Source organism: Eubalaena glacialis, chromosome 3 (assembly GCF_028564815.1).
Source record: "Eubalaena glacialis isolate mEubGla1 chromosome 3, mEubGla1.1.hap2.+ XY, whole genome shotgun sequence".
Taxonomy (NCBI): Eukaryota; Metazoa; Chordata; class Mammalia; order Artiodactyla; family Balaenidae; genus Eubalaena; species Eubalaena glacialis.
This window is the reverse complement of record NC_083718.1, coordinates 96,408,108-96,427,471: the sequence shown is the minus strand read 5'-3', so window position 1 is coordinate 96,427,471 and position 19,364 is coordinate 96,408,108. Positions and strand designations below refer to the sequence as shown.

Here is a 19,364-nt window from a genome sequence, read left to right as displayed (position 1 = left end):
ACTGAGCTCTGCCCACCAGAGCAACAGTCAGCTCTACCCACCACCAGTCCCTCCCATCAGGAAACTTGCATAAGCCTCTTAGATAGCCACATTCACCAGAGGGCAGACAGCAGAAGCAAGAACTACAATCCTGCAGCCTGTGGAACAAAAACCACATTCACAGAAAGATAGACAAGATGAAAAGGCAGAGGACTATGTACCAGATGAAGGAACAAGATAAAACCGCAGAAAAAAAACTAAATGAAGTGGAGATAGGCAACCTTCCAGAAAAAGAATTCAGAATAATGATAGTGAAGATGATCCAGGACCTCAGAAAAAGAATGGAGGCAAAGATCGAGAAGATGCAAGAAATGTTTAACAAAGACCTAGAAGAATTAAAGAACAAACAAACAGAGATGAACAATACAATAATTGAAATGAAAACTACACTAGAAGGAATCAATAGCAGAATAACTGAAGCAGAAGAACAGATAAGTGACCTGGAAGACAGAATGGTGGAATTCACTGCTGTGGAACAGAATAAAGAAAAAAGAATGAAAAGAAATAAAGACAGCCTAAGAGATCTCTGGGACAACATTAAACGCAACAACATTCGCTTTATAGGGGTCCCAGAAGGAGAAGAGAGAGAGAAAGGACCAGAGAAAATATTTGAAGAGATTATAGTCGAAAATTTCCCTAACATGGGAAAGGAAATAGCCACCCAAGTCTAGGAAGTGCAGAGTGTCCCATACAGGATAAACCCAAGGAGAAACATGCCGAGACACATAGTAATCAAATTGGCAAAAATTAAAGACAAAGAAAAATTATTGAAAGCAGCAAGGGAAAAATGACAAATAACATACAAGGGAACTCCCATAAGGTTAACAGCTGATTTCTCAGCAGAAACTCTACAAGCCAGAAGGGAGTGGCATGATATACTTAAAGTGATGAAAGGGAAGAACCTACAACCAAGATTACTCTACCCGGCAAGGATCTCATTCAGATTCGATGGAGAAATCAAAAGCTTTGCAGACAAGCGAAAGCTAAGAGAATTCAGCACCACCAAACCAGCTCTACAACAAATGCTAAAGGAACTTCTCTAAGTGGGAAACACAAGAGAAGAAAAGGACCTACAAAAACAAACCCAAAACAATTAAGAAAATGGTCATAGGAACATACATATCGATAATTACCTTAAACGTGAATGGATTAAATGCTCCAGCCAAAAGACACAGGCTTGCTGAATGGATACAAAAACAAGACCCATATATATGCTGTCTACAAGAGACCCACTTCAGACCTAGGGACACATACAGACTGAAAGTGAGGGGATGGAAAAAGATATTCCATGCAAATGGAAATCAAAATAAAGCTGGAGTAACAATACTCATATCAGATAAAATAGACTTTAAAATAAAGAATGTTACAAGAGACAAGGAAGGCCACTACATAATGATCAAGGGATCAATCCAAGAAGAATCTATAACAATTATAAATATATATGCACCCAACATAGGAGCACCTCAATACATAAGGCAACTGCTAACAGATATAAAAGAGGAAATCAACAGTAACACAATAAGAGTGGGGGATGTTAACACCTCACTTATACCAATGGACAGATCATCCAAAATGAAAATAAATAAGGAAACAGAAGCTTTAAATGACACAATAGACCAGATAGATTTAATTGATATTTATAGGACATTCCATCCCAAAACAGCAGATTACACTTTCTTCTCAAGTGTGCACGGAACATTCTCCAGGATACATCACATCTTGCGTCACAAATCAAGCCTCAGTAAATTTAAGAAAATTGAAATCATATCAAGCATCTTTTCTGACCACAGTGCTATGAGATTAGAAATCAATTACAGGGAAAAAAATGTAAAAACACAAACACATGGAGGCTAAACAATACGTTACTAAATAACCAAGAGATCCCTGAAGAAATCAAAAAATACCTAGAGACAAATGACAATGAAAACACGACGATACAAAACCTATGGGATGCAGCAAAAGCAGTTCTAAGAGGGAAGCTTATAGCTATACAAGCCTACCTCAAGAAATAAGAAAAGTCTCAAATAAACAATCTAACCTTACACCTGAAGGAACTGGAGAAAGAAGAACAAACAGAACCCAAAGTTAGCAGAAGGAAAGAAATCATAAAGATCAGAGCAGAAATAAATGAAATCGAAACAAAGAAAACAATAGCAAAGATCAATAAAACTAATGCTGGTTCTTTGAGAGGATAAACAAAATTGATAAACCATTAGCCAGACTCATCAAGAAAAAGAGGGAGAAGACTCAAATCCATAAAATTAGAAATGGAAACGGAGAAGTTACAACAGACACTGCAGAAATACAAAGCATCCTAAGAGACTACTACAAGCAACTCTATGCCAATAAAATGGACAACCTGGAAGAAATGGACAAATTCTTAGAAAGCTATAACCTTCCAAGACTGAACCAGGAAGAAATAGAAAATATGAACAGACCAATCACAAGTAATGAAATTGAAACTGTGATTAAAAATATTCCAACAAACAAACTTCCAGGACCAGATGGCTTCACAGGTGAATTCTATCAAACATTTAGAGAAGAGCTAACACCCATCCTTCTCAAACTCTTCCAAAAAATTGCAGAGGAAGGCACACTCCCAAACTCATTCTATGAGGCCACCATCACCCTGATACCAAAACCAGACAAAGATACTACAAAAAGAGAAAATTACAGACCAACATCACTGATGAATATAGATGCAAAAATCCTCAACAAAATACTAGCAAACAGAATCCAACAACACATTAGAAAGATCATACTCCATGATCAAGTGGGATTTATCCCAGGGATGCAAGGATTCTTCAATATACGCAAATCAACCAATGTGATACACCAAATTAACAAACTGAAGAATAAAAACCATATGATCATCTCAATGGATGCAAAAAAAGCTTTTGACAAAATTCAACACCCATTTATGATAAAAACTCTCCAGAAAGTGGGCAGAGAGGGAACCTACCTCAACATAATAAAAGCCATATATGACAAACCCACAGCAAACATCATTCTAAATGGTGAAAAACTGAAAGCATTTCCTCTAAGATCAGGAACAAGACAAGGATGTCCACTCTCACCGCTATTATTCAACATAGTTTTGGAAGTCCTAGCCACGGCAATCAGAGAAGAAAAAGAAATAAAAGGAATACAAATTGGAAAAGAAGAAGTAAAACTGTCATTCTTTGCAGATGACGTGATACTATACATAGAGAATCCTAAAGATGCCACCAGAAAACTACTAGAGCTAATCAATGAATTTGGTAAAGTTGCAGATTACAAAATTAATTCACAGAAGTCTCTTGCATTCTTATACACTAATGATGAAAAATCTGAAAGAGAAATTAAGGAAACACTCCCATTTACCATTGCAACAAGAAGAATAAAATACCTAGGAATAAACCTACCTAAGGAGACAAAAGACTTGTATGCAGAAAACTATAAGACATTGATGAAAGAAATTAAAGTTGATACCAACAGATGGAGAGATACACCATGCTCTTGGATTGGAAGAATCAATATTGTGAAAATGACTATACTACCCAAAGCAATCTACAGATTCAATGCAATCCCTGTCAAATTACCAATGGCATTTTTTACGGAACTAGAACATAAAATCTTAAAATTTGTATGGAGACACAAAAGACCCCGAATAGCCAAAGTAATCTTGAGGGAAAAAAACGGAGCTGGAGGAATCAGACTCCCTGACTTCAGACTATACTACAAACCTACAGTAATCAAGACAATATGGTACTGGCACAAAAACAGAAACATGGATCAACGGAACAAGATAGAAAGCCCAGAGATAAACCCACGCACCTATGGTCAACTAATCTATGACAAAGGAGGCAAGGATATACAATGGAGAAAAGACAGTCTCTTCAATAAGTGGTGCTGAGAAAACTGGACAGCTACATCTAAAAGAATGAAATTAGAACACTCCCTAACACCATACACAAAAATAAACTCAAAATGGATTCGAGACCTAAATGTAAGGCCAGACACTATGAAACTCTTAGAGGAAAACATAGGAAGAACACTCTTTGACATAAATCACAGCAAGATCTGTTTTGATCCACCTCTTAGAGTAATGGAAATAAAAACAAAAATAAACAAATGGGACCTGATGAAACTTAAAAGCTTTTGCACAGCAAAGGAAACCATAAACAAGACAAAAAGACAACCCTCAGAATGGGAGAAAATATTTGCAAATGAATCAACGGACAAAGGATTAATCTCCAAAATATATACAGCTCATGCAACTCAATATTAAAAAAATAAACAACCCAATCCAAAAATGGGCCGAAGAGCTAAATAGACATTTCTCCAAAGAAGACATACAGATGGCCAAGAAGCACATGAAAAGCTGCTCAACATCACTAATTATTAGAGAAATGCAAATCAAAACTACAATGAGGTACCACCTCACACCAGTTAGAATGGGCGTCATCAGAAAATCTACAAACAACAAATGCTGGAGAGGGTGTGGAGAAAAGGGAAACCTCTTGCACAGTTGGTGGGAATGTAAATTGATACAGCCACTATGGAGAACAGTATGGAGGTTCCTTAAAAAACTAAAAATAGGGACTTCTCTGGTGATGCAGTCTTTGGGAATCCGCCTGCCAATGCAGGAGACATGGGTTCGAGCCCTGGTCCAGAAAGATCCCACATGCCGCGGAGCGGCGAAGTCCGTGTGCCACAACTACTGAGCTCGCTGCCTGGAGCCCGTGCTCCGCGGCAAGAGAGGCCACCTCAATGAGAGGCCTGCATACGGCAATGAAGAATAGTCCCCTCTCGTGCAACTAGAGAGAGCCCGCGCGCAGCAACGGAGACCCAAAAATAAATAAATAAGTATTTTAAAAAAAAAAAAAAACTAAAAATAAAATTACCATATGACTCAGCAATCCCACTACTGGGCATATACCCAGAGAAAAGCATAATTCAAAAAGACACGTGCACCCCAATGTTCATTGCAGCACTATTTACAATAGCCAGGTCATGGAAGCAACCTAAATGCCCATCAACAGACGAATGGATAAAGAAGATGTGGTACATATATACAATGGAATATTACTCAGCCATAAAAAGGAAAGAAATTGGGTCATTTGTTGAGATGTGGATGGATCTAGAGACTGTCATACAGAGTGAAGTAAGTCAGAAAGAGAAAAACAAATATCGTATATTAACGCATGTATGTGGAACCTAGAAAAGTGGTACAGATGAACCAGTTTGCAGGGCAGAAATTGAGACATAGATGTAGAGAACAAACGTATGGACACCAAGGGGGGAAAGCGGCTGCGGGGGGGATGGTGGTGGTGTGATGAATTGGGAGATTGGGATTGACATGTATACACTGATGTGTATAACATTGATGACTAATAAGAACCTACTGTATAAAAAAATAAATAAAATAAAATTCAAAAATTTAAAGAAAAAAATAAAGCTGCATACTTAAAAAAAAAAAAAAAAGTAGAAAAAGGAAAAGCTGCCCCCTGGGTCCAAGAACCTTCACCAGCCAGATGCCCTAAAAATGCAGAGAAATGACATTTGGCTGAGAGGGTGAGGTGTTCTGGGTGGAAGGTGGCAGCCAGTCATGAAAGGAGGCTTCTGTCTTGGCACCAAAGCCTTCAGACATCTTTCGTCATCCTGTGGTGACAGGGCGCTCACCCTGCCCTGCCTTCCTAAGCCGTGTTCACTGGACATCACTGAAAACTTTTCCAGGACCCATGGTTAATCTCCTGACCGTCAACTGCAGTTCCGTGCCTTATCCTATGATACCATGAGGTGACTAAAGCCCGCTGTGCCATTTGTCCCTGAACTCAATGGCCTCAGAATGTTCTCCTTTCAGAGTATTCATTTTTCTTTTTAGCAAATTTTTTTTTGTCACTTTGTTTTGTATAGGCTATTACAGAGTACTGAAAAGCAATTATGTTCCCCAGTAAGCTCTTGGCTGGGAAAGGGAAGAGTCCGGGCACTACCCAGAGTTGATGGCTGAGATCTTGGAAGAGGAGCCAGGGCCCAAGGAAACTGCACAGAATATCTTCCAAAAGGGAGAACATCAGCTTGTGGATAATTGAGGGTTTGCTGCCTTGTGCAGCTGTCTGGGGCTGGAATGCAGGATGCTGGTAGGTAGGAAGGCACCTGGTGCTGCTTTACCTTCCAAAGCCAGAAGCCATCTGCGCAGTGATTCTCCCAGGAGCTCCTTGTGACGGCGGCACAAGGCCAAGAGCACCCTCTCTGGTGCTGCCTGCCCCCTTCCCGGGTCTGAGGCTTACCTTTTGTGCCCTGCGTTTATCAGCTCTCTGATTCTGGTGGTAAATCCGGCTGAAGTTGGAAACGATCACAGGGACCGGCAGGGCAATGACGAGGACACCGCTCAGGGAACAGATAGAGCCGAAGATCTTCCCTGCAATCGTCTTGGGCACCATATCTCCATATCTGAGAGACAGAAAGAGAAATGGGTGTAAGGAAGAAGGGCCATTTGGGAAACAAGTCAGGCTTCCCTGCCAATCATTCACTCCTTCACTCAACAATTGTTTAGAGTGCCTACTGTGTGTCAGGTACTGTGATACAACCCGGGAGTGAACAAAATAGACAAGATCCTTATGTTCATGGAGACAACATCCTACCAGGGGAAGACCATAAAGTGAATATATAAAAACATTGTGACTTCTGGCTATTTCTATGAAGAGAACAGAGATGGGTGCTGTGCCGGGTTGGGGGAGTGTGGTCAGGAAAGGCCTCTCGGAGGAGGTAACATTTAAACTAAGATCTGAAGGTAAAGAATCCAGCCAGGCAACACCCTTGGGGAAGAGCGTGCCAGGCAGCGGGAACAGAAAGGACGGAGGCCCTGAGGTAGGAAGGGGCTCAGCCTGTTCTAGGAACAGTGAAAGGGCTAGCGGGGCTGGCGCACAGGGCGGGTGGCAGGTTCTACAAGAGGAAACTGAGGCGGCAGGTGGGGGGCCAGACCATGCGGGGTCTAGTGGGCCACGACGAGGAGCGTGGGTTTCATCCAAGTGCAAAGAGGAGCCATGGATGATTTTGAAGCAGAAGAAGAACACAATTTCATTTTTGATAACAAAAACGATGAATAATAAACCGCCTTCTATTCATGTGGAGATTTATAATTTCCGAAACACTTTTACACATTTGCCTCACAGAAGCTCCATGAACCCTGTGAGCTTGGAACCCCAATCCCCATTGTACAGATGCAGGAACCGAGGCTCAGAGACATGAAGTGGGTTGTCCACGTTTGGCTACGCCTGGGAGTAAAACACACACCTCTTGCTCTCATCTCTTTTCTACTAGCCACGCTGTCTTAGAAGGGACCATGAGCTCCAAATCGCAGCCCCTGAAGCCGTGAAGCCACTTTGGGACAGTGCCAGCTATTCTCAGAGTTCAGAGAAACTTCACACCTTGGCAGCTGCCCCCTGGGACCAGCCTGCCCTGGCTCTTGCTCAGCCCCAGGCAAGCAGGCCAGAGCCTCTCTCCTCCAATCAATAAGATATGCTCCACAGCGGTTAAGTGTTTAGTCTCTTCTTTATTGACATAATTTAAAGGCCAAGTTAAGAAAAGAGCTGTGATGACTCCTTTGGCCAAAGCCAGAAACACCATCTCCCCCGTCTCTGCGCCCTCTGGGTGTCTGGAGCAGAAACTGGCTTAGGGTGACCAGGAATTGTTGCTACTGAAATTGTCAGGCTCCAAGTCACTTGTCCTGAGGGGCCCAGGTGTCCTGGGGTCCAGAGAGGCTGTGGAAAGGGATGGGGGAGCCATTTCAGAACTATGAAGTCCTCACCTCCTAACACTAAGGGCATTGTGGAGGATGTGCAGTGATTGACACATACTTGGCGAGTGGATGAATGATCTCATTTAAGCCTCTCAACACCCTATGAAGTTGGCTCCTGTTTTGAGGACCATCTTCCTTCTCCTTGTGTCCAGGCCCTTTGTTCTGGCTCAAGCTGTCTCAGTCACGCCACTGACAGTAAGGCCTGCGAGAGCTCCTTCTGGGAACTTTGATGCTAGGTTTGCCTTCTCTGCCATGATGCTCAGGAGTGGCTTCCAGTGAAGTGGTCGAGAATTTGGCTTCCGAAGTTGGACAATACGGGTTCAAGACTCACCCAGCTCCACCCTAAAATAACTGTGTGACCTTTAGGCCTCAGTCTCTTTGTCTCGAAAATGAAGATAATAAGAGTAACCTAGGTCATAATCCTATTGTGACATATACAGCTCTACAAACAATAAATACTATTACTTTTACTTAGACAGTCTGAAAACCATGGTCTCTGTTGCCGAGAAGCTGATTATTCCAAGTTCAAATCATCCCAGTGATGAAGAAAAGGGGGCTGCCCTGGAAGTGAATAATGTTAGCTGGGGTTTTCAGATGACATGATTGAAAGGTGGACATTGAGTACATGACCATGGGTGAAAACAAAGCGTGGCGGGAGTATGTAAGAATAGCGTCAGGAAGGCTACATTTCAGTGACTGAGGTGGTGAAAAATGCTAAGGACAACAGGAATGTTGTTTCATCCACTGGAAGGAAAGCTTTGCCTACTGCTAGGCAGATGGTCTGCTGGAAACAGATGACAGAGAGAAAGCTGAACAACGCAACTCCCATGCGCTCTCTGCCTTCTCCACCAAGAAGAACATGCTTTATCTTGGGAAGGCCAGGACAAATGTGGAAAAACAAAGATCCAGAGCTTAAGGTAGGGGAGGGGAGAGCAGGTGAGTGGTCAGCTGTCTTCAGTGGATTCCCATCACAGGCCCACCTGGATCCTACCCCAGGAGACAGGAGGAATGTGCAGATGGCATTATAGAACCACTTCCCATGATGGCTGAGAAATCATGATGCAGCAGAGAAATACCAGGAGACTAGAGATGGAAAACTACTGTATCAATATATTTAAAGAAAAGGAAAGGAGGTCTGAGGAACCACAGACCAGCAGGCTTGGCCTCCATCAATTCTGCCATCCAGTTGTGGGCAGAATTTGAGAGTGGATTATTAAGCAGACAGCGTGCGAACACTTGGAAAATAAGCTGCACTGGTTCACTAAACACACATCTTGCCAGATGACCCTTATTTCCTGTTTTGAGAGGGTTAGCTGGCTGGAGGATCAGGAGACCGCTACAGACCTACTGCATCATCGTTGCAGCAAGGTGTGTTCTTGCCCCCGTTCTCTGTACCCTGGACAAGCTGGAGGAATGTGGAGGGGACAGCAGTGTGGCTGGCAGGGGCTGAACAGCCATCTCGAGTCTTCCGGCCCTTCTCAAAGATAAACAACAATGGTCCCAGGACAGCAAAGGAAGTTCCTGGTTTTCATGTTACAAGGGTCTCCTTCAATGAAAGAGTAAATGAGCAAACGAAATAAAGAAGGGATCTAAAGTTAGGTCTCCAGTGGTGCATTCCAGAATTTTTTTAACAACTCATGTAAGGCCAGAAGGAGGCAGTGTGGCCTAATGATTGAGAGAGGAATCAGATCTGGGTTGAACCCGAGCCCGTTACTTACTAAATAGTTAAGTGTCCTTAGGGAAGTTATGTAACCTGAACCTCTACCAATATAAATGGGTTTTACAAACCTAACTTACAAGGTTGTTGTGATAATTAATGAGATAATTCAGAAGCACCACTTGATGCTGTATCTGGGTAAATGTAAATTCTCTATAAAAATAGCCAGTGTGGTAGGCATCGATTGTTTTGTCTGCTAATAACCTACCCCCTCCTAGGAACTGAACCCCTCCCCTCCCCATTATGACATAAACTCTGTCCAGAGGAGCTGGGTCTCAGAGGAGCTGCCATATTCTTACAAGCCTTCCCCGATGCCCCTGCTCCCACCGGTCACAGGTAGTAAATTCAGAATAGGCATCTGACTCAAGCTGGGTCAATGAGTTCTTTCCTGGATTCATTTTTAAACAGCGTTATGGAGATACAATTTAAATACCATTTAAATTCATCCACTTAAATCGTACAATTCAATGTTTTTAGTTTATTTACAAAGTTGTGTTACCATCACCAGAGTCTAATTTTAGAGTATTGTCATCACCCCCAGTAGAAACCTAGCACCCATCAGCAGTCAGTGACCATTGTACACCTCATCCTTCAGCCCTAGGCAACCACTAATCTACTTTCTGTCTCTATGGATTTCCTTCTTTTGGACATTTAATATAAATGGAATCATACAGTATGTGACCTCTTGCGCCTGACTTCTTTCACTTAGCATAATGTGCTAAGGGTTCAAGGTTCGCCCATGTTGTAGCATGTATCAGTACTTCATTCCTTTCTTATGGCTGACTAATATCTCATCGTATGGATAGACCACATTTTGTTTACTCATTCATCAGTTGAGAGACATTTGGATTGTTTCTACTTTTTGGCTATTATGAATAAACTCTGCTATGAAAATTTGTGTACAAGTTTTGGTGGGGATATATGTTTTCATTTCTCTGGGACTCATGTGGTAACTCTATGTTTACCAGTTTGAGGAACTGGTGAACTGTTTTCTAAAGTGGCTGTGTCAGTTTACAATCCCACTAGCTATAAATTAGGGTTCCAATTTCTCCATATCTTCACCAACACTTGTTACCATTTGTCTTTTGATCCTAGCTGTCCTAGTGGGTGTGACATGGTATCTCGTTGTGTTGTTTTTTTTTTAACATGCGTTTAAAAATTGAAGTATAGTTCATTTAGAATGTTGTGTTAATTTCAGGTGTACAGCAAAGTGATTCAGTTATATATATAATATATATTATATATATATGTATATTCTTTTTCAGATTCTTTTCCCTTAAAGGTTATTACAAGACATTGAATATAGTTCCCTGTGCTATATAGTAGGTCCTTGTTGTTTATCTATTTTATATATAGTAGCGTGGATCTAATCCCAAATCCCTAAATTGTCTCTCTCCCTCCCACCTCCACTATCCCCTTTGATAATCATGTTTGTTTTCTATGTCTGTGAGTCTATTTCTGTTTTGTTAATAAGTTCTTTTGTATCATTTTTTTTAGATTCTACATATAAGTGACATCATATTGATATTTGTCTTTGTCTGTCTTACTTCCCTTAATATGATAATTTCTAGGTCCATCAGTGTTGCTGCAAATGGCATTATTTCATTCATTTTTATGGCTGAGTAATATTCCATTGTATATATATACCACATCTTCTTTACCCATTCATCTGTTAATGGACATTTAGGTTGCTTCCATGTCTTGCCTATTGTGAATAGTGACTGGGGTGCATGTATCTTTTTGAATTAGAGTTTTCTCCAGATATATGCCCAGGAGTGGAATTGCAGGATCATATGGCAACTCTATTTTGAATTTCTCATTGTGGGTTTGATTTGCATTTACACTGTTGGCTAATGATGTCGGTCAATTTTTTTCTCCTCCCCTGGATTTTACCCTTGAGATCAGATCAATCTCTTTCTTTCTTTCTTTCTTTTTTAAAATTAATTAATTTATTTAATTTATTTTTTGGCTGCATTGGGTCTTCGTTGCTGGGCGCGGGCTTTCTCTAGTTGTGGAGAGCGGGGGCTACTCTTCGTTGCGGTGCGCAGGCTTCTCATTGCGGTAGCTTCTCTTGTTGCAGAGCACGGGCCCTAGGCGTGCAGGCTTCAGTATTTGTGGCATGCGAGCTCAGTAGTTGTTGCTCACGGGCTCTAGAGTGCAGGCTCAGAAGTTGTGGTGCATGGGCTTAGTTGCTCCATGGCATGTGAGATCTTCCCGGACCAGGGCTCGAACCCACATTGCCTGCATTGGCAGGTGGATTCTTAACCACTGCGCCACCAGGGAAGTCCCAATCTCTTTCACAGAAGTGGATACTGCAACTAATAAAGCTCTGGAGCTGTTGGCAGCCATGCTTTCTGCCATGGGGAAAAGCCAGATTGTAGTTAGAAAGGGAGCAGGCTGACAGTAGAAAGAGATGAGAGGTGAAAAGGGAAATCTGATGGAGGTTTGAGTTCCTGTCCTAATTCTTACTGATGACCAGCTTTACTTTTGACTTTCCTGTGACTTGGTTGTGCAAGCCTTCTTTTGACTCTGCATACTAACAAATTATTGCTTTTGTTTAACCTTCTTCCATTTGGTTCCTATGACAATGATAATGATGATAATGATGGTGATGATGCTGGTGATGATGAGGCTATGACTGATTATTTTTAATCAAGCTCTTCAAATTTCTAAATGACAGCACTACTATGAATTGATGTCTTTTGAAGTCAAAAGGATTTTTAACAGGTTGTAATCGTGGGTGAAATCAACCAGATTAATTTTAACAAAGATAAATGACAACACCAGCATTTTGATTCAAATAATCAATGACTTGTATAGCTGATGAGAGAGACCAGCTTAAAAGCTATTCAAGTTAAAAATCACTGGGGGGAATTAAGTTTAACATAGCCACCAGTGTAACGTAGCTGCTAAAGACCTCATGTCGCCTTAGGCTGGACTGCTAGGAGTACATTGTCCAGAAAAAGGGAGTGGGTGTTCAGACTGTGCTCCTTGGTGCAGACCACTTCTAGGTCGCTGTGTGGAGTTCTGGGCACTACATATTGTATAGGATATGATGAACTGGGTCATGTCCAGAGAAGGGAGGGGGGGAGGGTGAATTGTCTGGAAATCCTCTCATAGGGGAAACGATCAAAGGGACAGGATTGTTTGGCCTAAGAAGAGGGGATGGAGAATGGAAGGATGAAAGGGAACAATGTACTGGAGACTGTGCTAGGAACTTTGGCATCACTGGGTCTCACAAAAGCCCGTCAAGTGGGGCTGAGGAGCCGGTCTTGAGAGGACAGTGACTTATTCAAGGTCCTCAAGTAGTAAGAGGCAGAACTGAATGGGTTAAAACCCAGGTCAGTCTGTTTCCATTGTCCTGCTCTGTCCCTCACATCCTGCTTCTCCAGGGGAGAGGGTGGTCATGGGGAAGGGTGGCCATGGGAGAGGGCTCAGAGGAGTCAGCTGGCGCTCACCCCCTTCTCAGCATCTTTGCCCGCTCAGTGGTAGCAGTACAGCATAGCGGTTAAGAGTGTGGACTCTGGGCAGCAGACTATCTGGGGCAAGTCCTGGTTCTACCACTTGTTAGCTGGGTGACTCTTGTGCAAGTTACTTCTTTGTCCTCAGTTTCCTGGGACTGATAAAATAATAGTACCTACATCACAGAGTTGTTGTGAGGGATCAGATGAGTTACCATTTGTGAAAGGCTCAATTCTGGCACATATTAAGAACTTATTATAAATGTTTATTAAATAAATCCTAGGCCCAGACCACCGTCGTTTCTCGACTGGACTTCTGCAAAAGCCCCTTAACCAGACACGTCACTTGCACTTTTGTTTCCCTTTAATTCACAAAGAACCACAGTCTTAGAGTGCAAATCCAAGCACGTCATTCCCTTGCTCAAATCACTTCAATAAATGTTGGTCAAATGTGTGAGTTAATGAAGAAAACATACCTTTTCGTAATGTTTTTGCAAAGACTAAATTCCCGTTACACGGTAAACGCTCATTAGACAGTAGCTGTGATGGGCAGTGCCCTTTGTCCCACGGCCCCTCCTGGGCCCACCTGGGCAGGAACACCGAGGTGCTGGAGCTGACAGTGATTTTCTAAGTCCTCGTGGCCTCTATGGCCTATTTTCTCCGTGGAATTTTGAGGAAGGAAAGGGGTGAGGAAAGAAAAAACAGAAAATGTCGTGGCCTAGAAAAAACATTTTTTAAGCCATAGCCTTATTTCCTTTCTGTCTTCCTAGTTTCAGGCAAATAAGGACTCCCCTCCCCCACCTCCCATCCTGGCTCTGAGGGTGGAGAAACGGAAGGGACAAGAAAGCCACTCCGGGAGGTGACATGCCACGCATAGGGGAGCTGTGGGGTGCTCAGCCCAGGCCTAGGGCTCACACGGAGCCCTTAGCTGGGGCCAGTGTGGAGCCAGCTGTCTGCTCCTGACTGGGTGGGGCTCAGGGGCTCCCTGCTTCTCTCCCAGCACATCCTCGGTAACCCGCAGTGATGTCTGGGCTGCGGCAAGAGCAGGGAAGCTCACCCTCCTAATATGGAAGGCTAATTAATTTGTATTAGGGCTTAGGGATAATTAAACTTTTTATCTGAACTTAAGCTGCACAAACTACCGGCCTTGTACAATTAATTGCTGCCTTCATTCCCTCCTCCAGGGGCTGAGAGATAAGTGCAAGCCAAGCTCCCCCCGTCTGATTCTGCCTTCCTCTCAGGTAGGGGTAAGGCTGCCCAGCTGGTGGGGAGTGCATTCTTTACTGGAGGCCCGGCCACCACCCGTTCGGGGTCCAGCTGCTGGGAGCTCTGGCACGGAGGCACGTCCTTGATGAGTTTCTGCAGGGAGGGGGTCTCCGCCTCACTGCTACACCCACTTCTACACCCACCTTCTCCATTGAGATGCCCCTGAACTTGGCTTCTGCCTCTGCTCCTAGACCCTCCGGTGCTGGAGATGCAGATGAGGATGAGAGCTGTCCTCGTGGCTGGGGTCAGGGTGAGGAGAGGAGTTAGGGCAGCCTAGGCACCACAGCGGTTCCAGTACTCAGACCCCTGTGGCTGCCTCCTTGTCTGGGGGCAAAGGACAATGGTAGACCACCCCGGAGGACACAAAAGCCACCAGCCTGGCATCTGGTCAGCCCCTTTTCATGTCCAAATCCCCTCCTACAGAGCATCAGTGCTGTAATCTTTTTTTTTTTTTTTTTGAGCTCTTAAATCATGTCAGGTACTGCAAATACACGATCTCATTTGTTCCTCCCAGCAACCCTAAGCAATAGATGCAATGATTACCTTTATTTTACAGGTGAGGAAACTGAGGCACAGAGTAATTAAGTAACTTGGCTAGCCAGCTGCAGAACCGGGACATGGATCAAGCCTCTCAGATTTCAAAGTCCCTACACACACTCCTAGTTACGACGGCCCAAAGCCATGGTCCCTGAGGAGCCAACATGGTGGGCAGCAGTCTGGTTAAAGAGCAAGGGGGTACTGCAGGGGTGTCTGGATCTAGGGCAGCCGCCTAACCATACCGCTGCGCTGCTGCTTCTGGAGGAGGGGGACTTGGGAAATGAAATGAAAGTCCCGTATTACTCCTCCTTCCTACAACACGTCCCTCCTCCCCCGAAATAAAACCACCACACCTCTGATCACCACCCTACAGCTAGGCACTCTCCTGGGCTCACCTGCAAAGTGAGCCCCAGCAGCAAGCCAGGAGCCAAAAGGGTGGGTTGGCATTTTGGGACCTTGAGGTTCCTCTGAAGACCTTGGGGGGTGGACCCAGAGAGGAGAGCTTAGGCTCAGAGCAAGGGAATTTATTAACAATCACAGTGACAATTCAGTAATAGTTTATTTTTACTTAGCATCAATATGTGCCATTCAATCTTCATAACAGCCTTATGAGGTATAATTAGCCCCCTTTTTGAGATGAGGAAACCGAAGTTCAGAGAAGTTAACATGCTCAAGATCATCAGCCATGGGCTTCCCTGGTGGCGCAGTGGTTGAGAATCTGCCTGCCAATGCAGCGGACACGGATTCGAGCCCTGGTGTGGGAAGATCCCACGTGCCGCGGAGGAACTAGGCCCGTGAGCCACAATTGCTGAGCCTGTGCGTCTGGAGCCTGTGCTCCGCAGCAAGAGAGGCTGCGGTGGTGAAAGGCCCGCACACCGCGATGAAGAGTGGCCCCCGCTCGCCGCAACTGGAGAAAGCCCTCGCACAGAAACGAAGACCCAACACAGCCATAAATAAATAAATAAATAAATAAATAAATAAAAATTAAAAAAAAAAAATTCCTTTAAGATCATCAGCCAATCCAAGCCAATATTCCAAATTGGGGTTGTCTGACTGCAGAGCACCCTCTTTCTATGCCCTACTGCAAGAGGAGAGAGACGAGCCAGAGGGCTTGGCTAGTCCACAGGAGAAAACAGCTTCAGGAAAATGGAGACACTTTCAAAGTGGTGTGAGCCCAGACACCCTGCTGGGAAGCTCTCAGGTGCTAAGGGAGGAGTTCTGGGTTCTGCCAGCAGAGAATCCTGGGCAAGGGGCATGTGTGACCTCTCCAGGACTTTGCTGTGGTTGGCCTGCCCTCAGGGGCACAGCCGGTCACAGCTGCAGGCTCTTGGCCACTGGGAGTCTGTGGCGATAACCTCCTTATTTTGCCACCTCAGTAGCATTTGTGCTGGGTGACAAAGCTGTTCTTCTAATCCAGCCTTCTCAAACTTTAGTGTGCATCGGAATTGCGTGGAAGGCTTGTTAAAACATAGACTGCTAGGCCCCAACCTCAGACTTCTGATTGTGGAGGTCTGGAGAAGACCTGAGAATCTGCATTCTAACCAAGTTCCTAAGTGACACTGATGCTGGTGATCTGGGACCACACTTTGAGGACCACTGCTCTCAACCATCCTCTCTCCGGAGGTCACAGATCTTCAGACGCACAGAATGTCAGATCCAGAAAATGGTGGCAGCAACCAGACTCAGACCAGTCACTGCACCTATGAGGAAACTGAGAGCCCAAGGTCATAAATCAGTTGAGAGCCGGCCTGATCACTGGAGGAATGCCCTGCCCATCGTGTGTACTCCACACACACCAACCTGCATGGGCCCACAGCTTCTATCCCATCCCTCTGGATTGATTGGTTCATCAGACCCCTGCTGGATGTCTGCCTTGTGTCTGTCACTCTGCTAGGTGCTGGGGATACAAAGCCAGATAGACATGTCCCTTGCCCTTAAGGAGCTTATGATCTCATAGGGAAGACAGACAAGCAAATCATCATGATGGTTCAGTGTCCTTACACTACAGGAAGGTTGTATACAGGGTCCTGTGTGAGCACTAAGGAGGGACCTCTAAATCAAGCTGGAGGGTGGTCAGAGGACCTCTCAGAGGCAGTGGCACAGGCCAGTTTCCTGAACCATAAAGCAGTAGGGCTTGCCTTCTATAAGGAATTACTGGAACTATAAGGAATTACTGGCTGGAGGAAGATGAGGAGATTAGGCTGGAGAGGTGGTCACATGAACTTTCTCCTGGGTTAATCTGAGGAATCTGAACTTTCTCCTAAAGTAAGAGGATTAAATATTCATCTTTGAAAGAGCACTCTGAAGCAGAGTGGAGGATGGGTTGGATGGGGATGAAAGGAAACCAGTTAAGAGGCTACTGCACCAGTCCAGGCAGGAAATAATAATGCCAGAACCAAGGAAATGGCAGTGGGGATGGGACAGAGGAGATAGACACAGATCATTTAAGAAGCAGAACATGGGGGACTTGGTAACTGACTCAGTGTGAGGGTGGATGGAAGGGAGGGACCCTGGGGGGCACTCAGGCTTGGAGGATGGGGCAAACCCTGTGTACATCTCAGCCAAGCGTCCACCCTCCCTTGCTCCTGCTGTCTACACTCTGCACACTGAAATTATCTCTGCTCCCGGAGGCATCAGGCTCCTCCTTGACGTCAAGCCTTTAGCCAGGCCCTTCTCTCTCCTGGGAACTCTTTCTCTTTCCCAGGCAACAGCTACCCATCTTTCCAGATGTTGTTCAAATGTCACCTCCCTCAGGCTCTCGAGTTTCACTCATTCCTGTGTCTTTCCATCTCCATCAGACCCCTTACTCCTTTATGCCTTGCTATACCTCTCGAAATGGCTGTTTTTGCCATTGGCAAAAGTGCAATCTGAGCACAGGGCTCTCTATCTCTGCATCCCCGGGGCCTGGCATGTTGCAATGTGCACTATTGGGACTCAACACTCAGAGTGAATAAGAGAGAAAGCAGCAACTCTGGTATGTGTTCCATGGACGGCAGGGGCCTCCAGGACTGACTCCTGGGATCAGACTGCAGGCTCCAGGAGGGCGGAAGCTGTACCCTCCGTACCCAGAACCGTGCCTGGCACATGGTAGGCACTCAGGGTATTTGCTGAATGAGTGGATGAACTATGAACAGATTAGCAGTGGAACTGTTGACCCCAGCGGATCAGACCATCAGGGAGCCCTTCGGCTGCAAAACATCTAAATCCTGAATAGAATACACTTTTTGAGGCATTGTTGAGTTCACTCGAAGTAGCGGAAATGTAATTTACCCCTAATAAAAAGGAACAAACCACAAGGGAGCATCACAGCTGGCAGGAGGGTGCAGTAAACAGAGGGAGGAACACTGTTGCTCTGAGGGCATGCGCCGACAACAGCCCGGTGACCTGCGACCCGTCACTGGGAAACTGAACCTTGGCCCAATGGCAAAAAGGAACTTTCTCAGAGTTTTCCACTGAAGCTAGGCCCAGCACATGGGCTGAAGTGCTCCCAAGATGGTAGTACTACCTAGCTTATGGGCAAACCCGATTTAAATCCTGTCTGGAGGAAAACACCTTTAACTGGGGCCTTCAGGATTCCTACAGATTAAAATCATGTAAGTGTGAGTTTGCTTAAAAAAATCACAAGGAAGCAAGCAACCATGTGTGAGAGTAACAGAAAAAAAACAAACAGTAGATTTAGACCCCTCCCCCGCCCCAACCAAAGAACTTCAGATACTGGAATTGTTAGATGCAGAAGAGTTACATATGGAAATAATTTTTTTTTTTTTCAAAATAAAGGATGGAATCACAAAGATGAACTACAATAGACCAGTATCAGGAACCACCAGGCAGATATGAAAAAGAATCAAATGGAGCTTCTAGAACTGAAAAAGTGAAATGCTAAAATTAACTATGACTGAACATAATGCCTTAAACCGACTGGTTATCCCTAATGAGTCCAGCTTCTGGAGTAGACCTCGTCTCCTCTACCTAATCCTTAAGCACCCCCATGTTGTCACTTGGTCCAAATAGTCCTCCTAGCTGAGTCTATTCCTATCATGACTAGTAGGAGGACAGAAAGGACCAAGGAGCGGCCTGCAGCAGCCATGTCACCAAAGAGGTGATCGCTGTAGTCACATCACGGTGCTGAGTGAAGCTTGATTCCTGTAAAGACACAATCTCTTTAGCTCACACGGCTCCCGGGAAAGAGACACTAACACAGATGAAAATACAGAGGATAAGCAGACAGCAAACCAATGTTATAACTAGACAGGAATGGTGCCAGCCACCTTCGTATAAAAACCAGGGAAGGAGATGTAATCACGTTCACTACTGGTCTCCTGTCAGTGGGAAAATATTCAAATGAAAATCGGAATTTGATTATTTCTGGTGGCATTTCCTAAATACCCAGTCAGTGGTTCCCTGCTCTCTGAGTGGGCTTGCTCCGAGCGTGTTCTGCAAGGACATTTGTCCTTTGGAAGGAAGAAGTCGAGGGACCACCCTGCCCTGACTGGACCTAGCTCTGGGGACGAGCCTCGTCAGACCTGGAGGGGAGCCCGTGCCCTGACTCAGGGCGCCCGTG

At 44.6% G+C, this 19,364-nt stretch overlaps 1 protein-coding gene across 2 annotated transcripts in view; it reads right to left on the bottom strand.

The window, feature by feature from the left end:
- The window catches only part of KCND3 (potassium voltage-gated channel subfamily D member 3), a 221,582-nt gene that overhangs the window by 11,400 nt on the left and 190,818 nt on the right, over positions 1 to 19,364 (bottom strand). For both annotated transcript variants that reach the window (XM_061186173.1, XM_061186175.1), the window contains exon 2: positions 6,312 to 6,474. In XM_061186173.1, coding sequence (XP_061042156.1) covers positions 6,312 to 6,474 — 163 coding nt within the window. The remainder of the gene's footprint in view (positions 1 to 6,311; positions 6,475 to 19,364) is intronic.